The sequence below is a fragment of the Palaemon carinicauda genome, chromosome 36 (genome assembly GCF_036898095.1).
Source record: "Palaemon carinicauda isolate YSFRI2023 chromosome 36, ASM3689809v2, whole genome shotgun sequence".
Taxonomy (NCBI): domain Eukaryota; kingdom Metazoa; phylum Arthropoda; class Malacostraca; order Decapoda; family Palaemonidae; genus Palaemon; species Palaemon carinicauda.
In genome coordinates this window covers 68801424-68816860 of record NC_090760.1, presented here as the reverse complement: position 1 = coordinate 68816860, position 15437 = coordinate 68801424, and the positions used below count along the sequence as shown (strand labels likewise).

At 36.3% G+C, this 15437-nt stretch overlaps 1 protein-coding gene and 1 pseudogene across 1 annotated transcript in view; one reads left to right on the top strand and one right to left on the bottom strand.

Moving 5' to 3' along the window:
- Nucleotides 1-15437, top strand: part of LOC137628875 (retinoblastoma-like protein 1) — a 53916-nt gene that overhangs the window by 16278 nt on the left and 22201 nt on the right. Inside the window, 3 exon segments of the mRNA XM_068360126.1 lie at nucleotides 13876-14141; nucleotides 14369-14494; nucleotides 15239-15408. Coding sequence (XP_068216227.1) covers nucleotides 13876-14141; nucleotides 14369-14494; nucleotides 15239-15408 — 562 coding nt within the window.
- On the bottom strand, nucleotides 1570-3634 carry LOC137628258 (piggyBac transposable element-derived protein 4-like; annotated as a pseudogene).

Genomic DNA, 15437 nt, shown 5'->3' with positions numbered 1-15437 from the left:
CCATTCGTAGCAACGAATGCAGTAGTAGGCGAGGGCTCAGCCACTACATTCCCATAATCCCATAACTTTTTAACCTTTCTCTTGAATACTTTTTATGGGTTGTACGGTCGGCTAAGAAGCCTTCCACATCCTTGTTGATTTGGCGGGTGGTCAATTCTTTCTTGAGAAGCGCCAAGGTTAAAGGTTGTGATGAGGTCCTTTAGTATGGGTTGCAGCCCTGTATACTTTAGCACCTTTGAGTTGATTCAGCCTCCCAAGAGGAACGCTGCGCTCAGTAAGGAAGACGATCTTATTAAAGGCAGAGTAACGGTTCAAGTCGACTTCCTTACCAGGTACTTATTATTTCATTGTTATTGTGGATAACTGATTATATGAAATATGGGATACTTAGCTATCCTTTAATCTTGTACACTGGTTTTCACCCACCCCCCTGGGTGTGAATCAGCTACATGATTATCGGGTAAGTTTAATATTGAAAAATGTTATTTTTATTAATAAAATAAATTTTTGAATATACTTGCCCGATAATCATGATTTAATCGACCCTCCCTTCCTCCCCATAGAGAACCAGTGGACCGAGGAATAATTGAGGAGGTGTCAACAAGAAGTACTTGAGTACCTGGCCACAGGTGGCGCTGGTAAATACACCCCCTTCTAGTATTGTGATAGCTGGCGTATCCCTCCATAGAATTCTGTCGGGCAACGGAGTTGACAGCTACATGATTATCGGGTAAGTATATTCAAAAATTTATTTTATTAATAAAAATAACATTTTTTAGTAATTTGTATGGATATTTATAGCCCTGTTTAATATTCATTTTTTTTACATTTATAAAGGTAATTTGACATCCTTATGATTCGATTAATTTTCAAATTTCATGAGCTGTATATTTCTTATTTAGCCTAAATATATTTTAAGATGTCTTTGGAACAGTGTTCGGTTAAAAGACACTACTGTACAGTGCTTATGCTTTCAATTACATAATAATGATTGTCAGTAGATAAATAATTGTATTTAACCATTTTCAGTGCTTAATTTTATAACCAGAAAAAAAAAATTATATCTGATTTTGAATGGTTTAAATTAATGCTTTTTTTTTCTTTTGACATTTCATAAACTATTGTAAGCAAGAACAAATTTCTTTAGGAGTGTAGGTACATGAAAAGACACATTTCACATGTGTAGTACCTTTATTAACCCTTATACTCTGGGCTTATAAATTTTAGTGTAATGTAAATACGTACGTAAAATACTGCCGCCATCACCAATTCTTGATATTTGGTTTTGATCTCAATTCCAGAAAAGTAGAACTACTCTAAAGTATATGAAGTTACAGGTCAATAGAAAGCTATTGCTTTGAATTTTCTGATACATTATCAGAAATTATCCTAAATCCAAACAATATGATGACATAAAAGGCTGAAACTGAAATAGATTTAGAAAAAATGTAAATTTTTTTTTTCAAAACTAACTTTGAGTGACTGTGAAATGGCTTTATACTGTATTTATTTTCTAGTAGTGTTACAGGTAGCAAATGATAAGGTAAATCAAACCCTTTCAGTTGATGCCTAGTGATTCAGTTTATTGTGGAAAACTGTGAAGCACTCAGGGCAAATTCCCTCATCACGTTTTGGACAAAAATAACTGCGGACCCTTTTAGGGTGACCTGCTATACAGTTCCTTTTCTTTCCCAGTGGGAGCTTTACAATTTTATGACCATCTTCTGAAGATAATGCTACATGGGAGGGACTCCCTATTGGATCTGGTGAGAGTGAGGCTGCATGTATACGTTCAAGAGTGCGTCTTTTCCTGATGTTTTTTACCGGCTCTTAGTTCTGAACAAGTGACTCAACTAAGGAGACCATGAACTTATATCTATCTAAGGGATGGCTTCTTGATGTATTAGCTGCATACAGTATTTAGCTGTTGAGGACAGCAGTCTCAATCAGTGAAAAGTTTCCCTTAGTCCATTTCAGTGGCTTACCTTCAGATAGGTACGAGTACAACTTGGTGTCTTTAATGTCTACACCACCCATGACATGATTGTAGTCATCAACCATATGTGGAACAATTTTGTCAGGTTTGGCTGTTCTGTTTACAGTTTTATAGCCTGCTTTTGAGGAAGTAGATAAAAGAACAGGTGTTTTCTTGCCATCCTTGTAAGCCAAACATAACAAAGGACCCTTTCTATGCTCTGAAACCATGTTGTTTTTCATTTTTTTTTTTACAGAATCCATAGGCAATCCTTTACGGTTAGTGCTAACTGTTCCAGTTGCTGTTGTGCCATTCTGCCAAAGATTTTGAAATAGCTTGGGTGAAGAAAGTAATTATCAAGACCTAGGTTATGACCACGATGAAAATAACCCTGCTTTCTCAAGAAGCCTCATAACATCATATGTGGCCCCATTATCACTTACTTGCATACCAGCTGTTCCCATATATGCTTCAAAAGCATAAGTATAGCCAGTTCTTGCCTCACATAAACACCAAATCTTTATCCCAAACCTAGCATGATGCTTGTTTGGCATATACCTCTAAAGCCAGTAATACTTTCATCAATGGATATTTTTCGTTCAGGGTAATAATGACTTGAAAGTTCTCTGGAAGTGATCAATAACTGGTTGTATTTTATACAATTTATATGCTGGGTGATCTGGTGGTTGGTGGAATTTTTGAATTGTCTGCAAAATGCAGAAACTTGAGTAAAACTTCAAACCCCTCTGTTGAAGTGGTTAGAGAACCACGGTGTTGCCTGGTAAGGATTTGTACAATCCCAGTAAGACCTCAGGGTTGGTTTCTTGATAAGCCCCATATTCAAAATAATTCCTAAGAAAGCAAATATTTCATTCACAATTGTTTGACCTTGTTTGCTCCATAAGTTGACCATAGACCTTTTCTTTTGTTGAAGCTGTCCTTGTTGTGAACAGTACATGGCTCTGTATTTATTTGTTGATTTTAGCCCCGTTTGGTGTTGATTCTCAAATTGGGTATCAATAACATTCCATGGTCCTTTTTGTAGTTACTTTATTATATAAACCATGAGCCCTTAATTGGGTATAACTGAAAACAAAAGAAAACACTTTTAGGCTAATGCCAACGAAGCTATTGCTACATGTCATACAAAACTTGTAGGATGCCATTGGCTATATCAAAGGTACAAATAAAAGCATAATATCAAAAAAGTACAAAAATACATACTATAAGCAAATTAACGTATCTTACCACAATTTTGGGGACTTAATCCATTAGACCTACAACATGATAAAATCCATGACAAGCCAGTCACATTTCATGTGCTTGAATCTGAGGCAGCAGTTGTTGTGATTGTTTACTTCTACCCAGTAGAGCGGGAAGTACCTCGTCCACCTTGGTAGAATGTATTTTAGTATTGTTTCAAAACTCAGGATATAACTGGGTATGCTAATGACAGTAACAGAAGATGCTCCGTATGGGACTGGATCCACTGACTTGCATACAGATTAGTTTCATCAAAAATTTTCTGAAGAAAGCTATATGCAATAAAGAGCTTCAGGTATTCTATTGGTTGTGCATCGTGTTTTGGTGTATGGATTGGTCCACAGTGGCCTGTGAATCTTAGTTAGGTGGTCCAACTTCATTGTCTAATACCTTCATCCAGTCTCCCTCATCGCTTCTATTACTATCAGGTTAATCATCACTTTCATCAACTGATTCATCATCATTCTTACTTTCATCATCAGTAGCAATATCTTCCTCACTATTATCACAGCCATCATAATTGTTATCATCATCAGTCTCTGGGTAAAACTCCTATCATTCTCATCATCCATAATAATCAGTTTTGATAATCTGGAAAGGTGCCCATATGAAAATTATTTTATATATATATATATATATATATATATATATATATATATATATATATATATATATATATATATATATAGTGTGTGTGTATGTATGTGTACACATATATAAAATTGAAACAGGCAGCACCAAAGATTAGCAGAGAAAACTAATTTACATTAATAAAGACATACATAAGTACAAGACACAAACAAAAACATAATTAAAACAAAGTGTTACTCATATATTAGTGTATGTTCAATTATTACATTGAAAAAGGTCTCATAAATGATTTGTATCCCATACATGAAAAGTGTTACCAAAATTTTTAAGTGAAACTATTCGGCTTATCCTGTAATATATTTTATTCCCTGAAAGTGTGGGATTATAGATAATATTCCGTAAGATAATAGAGAATTAAACCATTATCTTTCAATTAAATAGTACAGAATTAAATATGCTTCTAAGACTTAATAAAAAGCTATGCAGTAAGTAATGTTTACATTGGAGCCCTGTACTCACGTGCGTTTATTTACATCCAGCTGTCAAAACGAGTCTAAAAAGAAAAATTTGGTGTGGTTTTGCTTTTGAAGTAGTTATCCTGCATTATACTTTGGCATGTAATATGTATAAACTGCTACTGAGTCACAAGAAACGCTCACAATACCAATTTCACATAGACAATACAAACAGCACAGCAACACAAATAACAACGTTTTGGCAAGGATGTCGTTTTTGTAAACAAACGCTTTTGAATGAAATCCAGTTGTTCATTGCTTAGCCAAACATTTTTCCTTCACTACCAAACTCACAAAAGATTCAATAATCAGAGGAAACAATTATATCAATAAATATTGGCATATAAATCTGAAATATTACGTAAAATATGTAGCCAATGAGTTCGTGTCACACAACAGCAAACGTGCCGCCAAAAGCAACCACATTCAAGACCTAAACAAAAGCTGATAATGTAATTGGTTGCTACATTATGACGTGGGATCAGATAGCCAACGGTAAGGAAGCATTGTTGTGACGTATCCAGGCCACTAAAATTATCTAGTGGGGACGTGAGAGCGGGGAATTTGAACAGGATTAGTGAGCCACGATCTTGGCTTCACGGGGTCTACCGGTAAAGCCACGATCGTGGCCTTTCGGAGTTTAAGGGATAAATTTATGTATTTTTAAGCGTTATATCACATATTGTGGGTCCTTAGATTAATCCCTGTAATTTCGTATTATATGCTAACATTAATTAATAACTGAAGTTTTAGTAATATGGTATGGTAACAATAGTTCAATATTGACATTTATCTATTGTTCCCATAATAGACATGAAGAACCTACATTTCAAGCTACATCCTTGCCCCTTCCAATTATATTTGAAGACGGCTCCTCTCAAGCCTATGGCTGGTCCTTCCATGTTAATCCACCTAAAGAGTGCAGTGCCTTTTGCCATCCACACCCAAAGACAGATTCTATTTTATTTTAATGATCAAGTCAAAGAGCATAACTCCATGGTGGCCCAAGGGAGAATCAAACCTGTTGGTGGTGACCCTTCAGTTTAGTGGCACCCTCTTGTTGTTGAATAGGAGTATGCATCACTGTACTGTCTACCTAATGAACCCTACACAGCCAAGTTTCTTTTCCCGCCCAACACCCTGCACTGCTATTCGTAGTGTTGACCCAGAGGCTCGTTACTTCTCCATAGCCTGCACTGTCTACGGCTACTGGCAAATGGAACTGGCAGAAGAAGATAGACATTTGACCACCATTATTACGCCACATGGTCATTTCATAGAGTGTAGAGGATCCGATGAGCTTCGCAGCTGCTTGAAATGCCTTCTGTCTGGGAGGAGATATTGCCCTTAAAGGGTCCAAAATTATGCTAAGGTCATAGATGGCCTTCTCCACAATGAAGGCTACGATACACTCCTTCATTGTATCCACTAAGGTTTCTCATTTTGGGAGGATGTCTTTTTTTCCGGGATTTTGGGATAAAATTTCATCTTTATTTTTTTATGAATTGCCTAGGACTCCTATTTGTTAATGCTACTCTGGCTTTTAAATATATAACCATTGTTTTCAAGTATAGGGTAGTGCCACAGCCACTGTACTATGGTATTCCATTACCCTTTTACTTGAGATATCTGCACGAGATGGTGAGATTACACTTGTGCACTTTAATCTCACTCTCTGTTTAGTTTTTCTTAATTACTGTTTACCCCGCAACGCCTTAGGGTTTGTTATCTGTTGACTTTTCAGTTGGAATGACAGTTTGTCATTTAATATTTAATTATGGTAGAGTACTAATTGATAGGAGTAACGATAATGCAGAGAGGGCAATCTTAGAAGTACCGGCTGGTTTTAGAAGAGGTGGGGATGTATGAATCATATTTTTACAGTTAGGTAGATATGTGTATAGGGTGCCTTTCAATGTAGGGGTTGTAATTGACACCACCTCGTAAGCTTTTCTTTGTGTTTTCCATATAAACTTGTCAGAGGGTGTATTGCATTTGAACTGAAATGAATGATAAAACTAATCAGTATCTTAATACAGTATAAGCATCTAAAGTTAATATGGTTACAGAAAGTTAACAAATGACATCAATATAAAACTATTACAATGATCACTTAAATCTTACAAGAATAAGCAGTTCTGTAAAGAAAAATAAACATGGTGACCTTACCCAGTACCTTCAGAACAATTCAATAAACAATTTCTTCAGAGAACCCTCGTACACTGGCAATCAAAAACACAAATCACCTCTAGGGATTAACGACTTAAAATGTGTAAAACACTAACGTAAATAACAATTTACGCTTCCAAAATTGTCGAACCCATCTTGAAACTTCACATCTTGCCGAGTGCACAAGGTGAAGTGAGCGGGAAATGGGAAGAAAGGATGGCAACGTTTATTACAGCACCCCACAACACAAAATATCAAAGAATACACAGTGTCTATCAATTGTTAGCACATAAATCAGAAATATTGAAAATACAAAACGGATGGCAAGACGTATCCCATTGTTCCCTCGCTGAAAGCAATGGGGACGTGGACAGTATAAATATTTTATGACTTATACTAGGCTACACAAAGGAAGTGATAATTACCTGCAGAGGTTGAAGCCAGATTGCGAGGGGATCCATGGCGCGTACCCTAAGAGGGGAAGATGAAGGAAGAAAAGCCAGACATTTTTCTCATTCATCCCAGTCTTAATTCAGGTAACCAATGCCCTCAACCAACTGCTACTTGTCCATCAAGGAGCTTGAGGTACAGTAATGCCTCGCAACATGCAATTGTGGCTTTCGTAAAGTGATTTTTTCGTCATGTGAGTCTCCTTTTATATGTAAATAGCCTAATACGTACCAGACCCTACAAAAACACCACATTATACGATTATAAAAAGGGTACACTCCTCTAAACAGTACTAAATGTATGACAAGTACTGTACTGTATTTGGATCATTCAATGATAAATTGACCATTGGTAACTTATAAAAGAAGTGTATAATTAGGGCAAACAGTAAATATACCATAACAAAAATGTGGAACCTTACCTTGGAGTGAGGCGATGTCCGAGACCAAAGTGCGGAGCAATAGAGGAGGATGGAAAATGGCGGAAAACGTTAACAATTGGCGAAAATGTAAACACTTTACTCCAAAACAGATTTGTAAATGACAGAATATATTAACACTTAATTTTAGGAAACACATTAACAATGGCAGGAAATATTAACACTTTTTCCTTTTTTTTTAATGTTTATTTTGTTTTTATTTTGCTTTTCTATTTTCTGAATTTAATTACGTTACGTTTTTTAGCTGTCGCTTGGTTTGCTTCTATCGAAGGCCTCTTTTTGAAATAATCGTCCAAACAGTCATGCCCTTAGAAGGTGTATTTGCTTTGATAGCTTCCATCTGCTTCAGGATCGTTCCTATCGTAGACGGAATTCGGCCATATTCCTTCACGATCACACTTAACCGCATGCCAGCCTCGTATTTTTATTATTTCCATCTTCATCTCCTTGAAAAGCATCATCCTCTTCTTTTCTTTGACATCAGTGAACTTCTTGGGACCCATGGCTAATAATGTAACATAATATCACACGATACAGTACTGTACAATTATTATGAAAGCGAAATCACAAACACTAATTTAATGGGTACAATGGCGCTGCCGAAACGAAAAGACATTGGAACGCCTATGCATAGATGCATGATGGGATACAGTTCAGTAGATGCTGACCAATAGGAGAGCAGGATCAGAGTAGGGAGATAACCAATGGTAGCTCGGGAGGATGGTAACAAGTTACAGGCTGGCGGCGCAAGAATTTTGAAATCAGTCTCGGACACGGTGGGGCTCTTGCACCATACCTCCTTTCGTTGTCCGAAACATTTTTCGTGATGTGAGTCATAAAATTCTTCATCTCGTTTCGCAGAGTGAAAATTGCGTAAGCAGATTCTTTCGTATTGAGAGGTTTGAGTGTACAAAATATCTACTGATTATTATTACATAAATCAGCAATAGCAAAGAATACAAAAAAAATACAAAATACTGTATCTATTGATTATTATTATACATAAGGTACCTATATTATCCTTTTCAAAATTGTAGGCAAATGAAATCTTTACAACTGTTATTTAAGCACTTACTGTGTGGAGCCTTATATTTCCTACAATGCGAGAAATATTTAGCAAAAGGAAAAAAGGTTTATGGTGTGTTTATGGATCAAGAGAAAGAGTATGATAGTTGATAGGGAACCAGTGTGGAATGTGATGTGATGAAATTGGTGGAAGGTTGTTGCAAGTAGTGAAGAGTCTCTACGTATGTAGCAAGGCATGTGTTAAGATAAGAAATGAAGTGAGCAAGTAGTTTCCAGTGAGTGTTGGGCTGAGACAGGGATGTGTAATGTTGCCATGGTTGCTCAGTTTGTTTGTTGATGGAGTGGTGAGAGAGGTGAATGCTCGAGTGCTTAGTTGAGGATTGAAACTGATAGACGAGAGTGATCGTGAATGGTAGGTAAATCAGTTGTCGTTTGTGGATGATATTGTACTGATTGCAGACTTGGAAGAGAAGCTTGATCTATTAGTGACAGAGTTTAGAAGGGTATGCGAGAGAAGGAAACGTGGGTAAGAGTAAGGTTATGAGATGCACAAGAAGGTAGGATGGTGCGAGGTTGAATGTTATGTTGAATGGAGAGTTACTTAAGGAAGTAGATCAGTTTTAAGTACTTGGGGTCTGTTGTTACAGTAAATGGTGGAGTGGAAGCAGATGTGCGTGAGAGTGAATGAAGGATGCTAAGTGTTGGGACCAGTGAAGGGAGTGATAATGAATAGAGGGTTAGGCGTGCATGTAAAGAGAGTTCTGTATAAGGCAGTGATTGTACCAACTGTGATGTATGGATCGGAGCTGTGGGGAATGAAAGTGACTGAGGGACAGAAATTGAATATGTTTGGGATGAAGTGTATGAGGATTATGGCTGATGTATCTCGTTGAGATAGGGTTAGTAACGAAGTAGTATGGTTGAGAATGGGTGTAAGAAATGATTTAGCTGCTAGAGTGGATGTGAATGTGTTAAGGTGGTTTGACCGTACTGAGAGAATGAAAGGTTGCTGTCTGCTAAAGGTGATGAATGCAAGAGTTGATGGAAGAAGTACAAGAGGAAGGCCTTGGTTTGGGTGGGTGGATGGAGTGAAGAAAGCTCGGATGATAAACTAAACGGAATGTCATTTTTGCAGTTGATAATATATTGAAATGAAAAACAATTAATTTAAGTGCACTGTGTGTAAGTATTATTCAGTATGACACCTGTAATGAATTTCAATTTAGTACTTGATTTATTTTTTTTTTGCAGTTGATAATATAAAAGGATAAACAATGTTATATCAGTAAAAGTAAAATGAAGGGTACTGTCTGTAGGTAATATTTAGTACAAAATTTCTAATGATTTACAACTTAGTAATTATCCAGTATTTTTTGGAGTTGATAATATAACAGAATGAAAAACAATTTTATATCAGGAACTTAAGTGCATGGTTTTTAGGTAATATTTATTATGAAATTTGTAGTGATTTTCAAATTAGTAATTAACTACTAGACAAATATGAAATTTTTAATTATTAATTTGGCTATTAAAAGTGAGCGAGTCTCTCACATACACACAAACATCATTGTGTCACGTCATTATTAACAAGATAATCATCAGCAGCTTCTATCACTAAAAGGAAGACCATTCAATTTCTAATGGGTTGTCCCAGGACAATGAGAGAAATCCCTTGATTCTTTAACCCTCGAAAAATGGGCGGGATCCTGATATCACACGCAAGGATAATTTTTTAGTCACTGTGCCCTTCGTGAACATCTGTGGGTACAAGCTCTTGGAAGATGTCATCTCAGCTGATCAGCAGAAAGTCAGTACTATCAAGGTTTTCCCAACCCCTGCTAACCTGACATATCAAAGATCAATTATGGGATAGATCAACCAGTCGGCAGGGTTTACGCCTTTGCAGCCCAACCTCTGCGTTCCCTGACGAGTCCCAAGAGAACTTTTGTCTGAAGTCGGACCATGGTGAAGCATTGTCTTAGAAATATCAAATTGAAGGTTGTGTAGTCATCCCGAAGCACTTTACTTGTCTATTCTAAATAGTTATATGCTGGATGCCATTAAGAACTCCGGTCTCCAGCACCTCAAGCAGATCTTGGTGTACATCTTTACAACTGTGTGGTATACAGGAAAGTTTCTCTGTGTTCCAGTTACCCCAAACAGGAGGATGAGATCTCTGGTACTTCTTTCACTGCTCATCTCCATATTGTTAGGTCATGAACTCCAGGATATGTGTGATGCAGTGAGAGCTCAGAATTCTCTTAATTTTACAGGAGAGACTGCTGCCTAGATTCTGAATGGGTGACCTCTCAGATCATGTATCCCTGCCCATCCAAGAGATTTCTCTAGGGAGTGGCTGGTCAAGACTTTGAGTGCTGGGCTGCCGCCAACTGTAACCAGATGAAATCCCAGTATGACCAGCATGTAGTGTCGGACAGCAAGTTCGGTTTCAAGACTCTACCTCTCATCGTTGGGACATCGTCATGGGTCACAGAAAGTCAAAAGTTTCTCTTTTCAGTCTCGCTAACGTTCGTTTGCGGTGGCTTAATCGCCGTTTTCTTCACCAAGTGGTACCCACTAATGCTGACTTCCTTTTCTCTGTTCCTGTGATCCTTGCCAGAACCTGGAAATGGAGTCCATGGTCAGTATTCCTCCAGTGAACCCATATCGTTCCCAAAGACATGGAAAAGGAGTCTGTTCAAGAATGCACCATGAGTGCGAGGGGAAGGGAGGCGTAGGTGCGTGTAAATGTACATATGACATGTATCAGTATTATTATTTGTATCAGTTAGTGTATTTTCAACTATTCTTTCACATTTTTCATGTCATTAGATTGGGTCGGGTAAATTTTTTTGGCGTTACCCCTAAAGATTTTGTAGTTGAATTAATTTTTCCCTGACTTTAACGTAATTTGGGGACATTTCAATTTAATTATAGAATTCATGGATAATAAATGCATACAAAATGTTTGTTGTTATAATGTTTTACTAGTTTATTTCATCGATCATTAAGAAATCTGTCTATATTTTTGTCATGGAAATAGTACACAAGATAAAAATCGTAGGAAATTATATATTTATAAACAGAAATTAAATGCACTCTTTTTAGCATTACACAGCCCAGCAAAATTATTGACTTGTGTATTTGAAATTTATACTAAAACAAAATAAGAAAGTTATTGAAACCACAGTTATGGGGATTTTTTTTACCCTTTCTGGCCTAAGAATGGCACATGAATAAAATTAATTAAAATATTATCGACAACTTTAATATTTCATTTCATATCTGCTCCCTCAGGCTTTGGGAAAGGGATACAGTTTCATCTTTGATAATACTTTCTTAATATCAGGGATTTTTGTCTCTGTATCATGGATGCTGTCTCAGGATACAACTGGTTTCTGTATTTTATTCTTAGATTTACAAGGGTAGAAAAACCTCGTTTTCAAAAATAGGATGTAGCGAAAGGTAGCTGCATTTTAGTTGCTTATAAATGAGCAGTTTTATAAGCTTTGCAGCTTTTGACATCTAAAAACTTGAGAGGTCATTCTTAGCCTCAAATTCCATTCTAGTTTCATTGCAAAAAATTAAGGTCATCTGCCAATCCTTCAGGCTCTTCAGGCAAAGCAGTCAGTTCACATTTGAAGGGATCTACAGCCCAGCTGACAGTATGTTAACAAGCTCTGGAAAGTAGTCACAGAACCTATTCCTAAGCTTGGTCAGGTGCCTCATGACCAACTTTTTCATGTCACAAAGTGCATGCAGTCTTTTAAAATCTTCCAAAAACTACTGCGTTTGAAAAGGCAGCAATATTATTGGCATTTGCTTAATGCTAAAACTTTGATACAAATACTTAAAGATTTTCCCTTGCTAAGATGAGATGAATTTTCTTTAACTACAATTTATATGCTGAAAAATGTCAGCCAAGTATGCAAGAAGAGCTAGCCAGGTTGATTTTCTGAACTAAGAAACATTTCAAGTTTAGTTATAAGAGACCACACACTATCCAGGACATTTCCATGTACTATGTAAAAGCCATCTCACTACCACTTGGAAAAGAAGGGTTGAATATTCAGATTCTTCATTCTCACATGAATCGTACAACAGCCTTATTTTTAGTACATGCCCTTTCATAATATTGACCATCTTAATTACATCATTCAACAGTTTCCACTTCCGGTTCCAAATTCTTTACGACTAATGCCTAGTGATGTACCATAAGATAGATGCCCTAAATATAATATATAGAGGAAGTGCTAGCATTTGATATCAAACAACGTCAATACTGATATTTCTCCTTTTCCATAGTTTTAAAGATCCTGGGCTACTTGATGCATTCTATTTCCCAAGTTTTTCCATCACTTAGCACTTCCACACCCATTACCCCCCAAAATTTCTAAATGGGGTAATTTACCCTTGTTCCCCTACCACTGCATCAGGTTAATCCCTGTAGTTTCAGTAATATAATGTTGCAATATTAATTCAGTAATTGCACCCCCATTACATTTTGTTTACATGACACAATAGTCAGCCCTCGTCTGTCGTCTCGATGAAATCACTTCTGTTGTATCTCACACTTCTTGGATAAACCTATTAAAGATATTAAGAACCTACATTTCAAGTTGTAGCCTTGCGTTTCTGATTATTGTTAGGAAGTTACAGTAAGTTAAAGGATAATTTTTTTAACATGAATTCATAAACTTTTTTTCTTTTTAAATGTCAGAATGCAGCTAGATGGCTTTTCATATTGATTCCAAAGAATTATAAGACTGGACTATTGGGTCCCCCCTCCTATGTAATAAACTCTAGTTTAGATATTGAAGCAAATCTTATCTTGTATTATAATCATGCCTTATGAGCTTGTCATACTTGAGCAATCAATCATGTATGATTTTATTTTGTATAATAGTTTCCCCCTCTCTCTTACATGGTTGGCCATGATTCCAAACTTTTATATGCATGTAGGAAGAATTCACACATGGAAGAGACTCCCATATAATGCCCTATACATTCTTCATGTAGGTGCGAAGGCATCTGTGTAGTCTGTTATTATCACTTTGGCTTGCTCCAAAATCAATCAGCATACAAACTTTGGGATAAGATGGCCTTTGTCTCTCTCTCCTCTCTTATTTTCCTTTTTATTTTTTGAGGGAGAGAGAATCTAGTTCACCTTTCTCTGGTATTTGTTCTCTTTGGGCACAGGTTTTGCTCACTTTCGAGAGCATAAGTTTGGTACATCTGGAGATAATTAGTAAACACACTTGTGAGTGATTCAAATTCAGTATTTTGGGGTGAATCCAGGATATGGAGACCCTGAAGAGTCAGATTAGAATTCATGTTTGAATCATACATGATAAAGAAAGTTAGAGGTAAAGTTCTTGCTTAGTCAAATGTCAAATAAAACTTGTCTTTTCTGATTGCATTTTAAGTTATCTTTGCATTTTTTACAGCTTGACAGAATTTATCAAAAAAATGAAGGCTTGGTTGGCAATGTCCCACTTTGACGAGGGCTTTTGTCGTAGAGTTGACCTACTGGAAAGGAATTTTGCAGTTTCCAACAATATCTTCAAGAAGTACAAGCCCATCTTCCTGGATTTGTTCAAGGACCCAGCCGATGATCCTCCACGTCCCCCTAGGTCGCGAAAGCAGAGACGTCCTCCGTGCAATGCCACTGAACTGTTTCATTTTTGTTGGACTTTATATATATTAATTAAAGGTAATTGCTGGGAAATGGGAAGCCGACTATGTCCCTATGTATTGCTTGCTATTTTCTTTCAGTACAATGATTATGATGCTGTTGTGTTACTTTGATTTTAATAAAATTGTTAATCTACATATTTTAATAAAAAAATGCTTTAAATCTTACCATTTATTATGAATTACTATATATGCTATATACTGAATTCCTGACAGCAACCAACTAAAATATATTTTTTCTTTCAGGAAAATATCCAAGCATACCACAAGATCTTGTCAGCTGTTACTCATTACTCCTAGCATCGGTTGACCTTATATTCAACAATGTGGTGCTATCTAATAGGAAAGATCTCTTAAATCTAAACTGTCCCGGTGAGTTGTTGAAGTTGGAAATTGATTTCTAGCCAGTTTGGAAAGACATCTTGTCAATTATTGATTTGTGGGGTGGTTGGTTAAATACTTTATTTTTTAATTTTATTTCTTGCAAGAAATGGTATTGTATCTAGAGTAATCTGATTGTAATTGGTCATATAACAGTAGTTATCAGTAGTATTTCATATGGCCAAAGTTGGCTCAATACCATGAGCATTACTTGCTGGTTTTTACAGTTTCATTTTGGCCCCTAGCTGAACTTGCGTTATATACTTCTTCTTTTTCTTTTTCTTTTTCTTTTTCTTCTTCTTTTTCTTCTTCTTCTTTTTCTTCTTCTTCTTCTTTTTCTTCTTCTTCTTCTTCTTTTTCTTCTTCTTTTTTTTCTTTTTCTTCTTTTTCTTCTTCTTTTTCTTCTTTTTCTTCTTCTTTTTCTTTTTCTTCTTCTTTTTCTTCTTTTTCTTCTTTTTCTTTTTCTTCTTTTTCTTCTTCTTTTTCTTTTTCTTTTTCTTTTTCTTTTTCTTTTTTTTTTCTTTTTCTTCTTCTTCTTTTTCTTCTTCTTCTTCTTCTTCTTCTTCTTCTTAGGTGTTGGCTATAAGATTTTACCCTAGACAAACTTTGGTGCTTAATAGCCCAAATCAACAAACCCATAATCAAAATCTTTGCTCACTTTACATTGTGTGTATATGGTCTCAACCACAGTTTCACCATAATAGATTTTTATGGTCTGTATCTTATTCTATTTAGGTTTACCTGCTAGTCTAGTTAATGCTGAGAATTTTGTGAGTGAACTGACGTCGTGGCCCGTATCAATAATGGATTACCTGTGCGACAAATTCGAAGGCGTTCTAGTAGAAACGAAAGTGGTCCGAGAGTACTACTGGAACAAGCACATCAGAGACCTAATAGATAAGAAGGTAAGAAATTGATTTTTGACTGTAGGTAG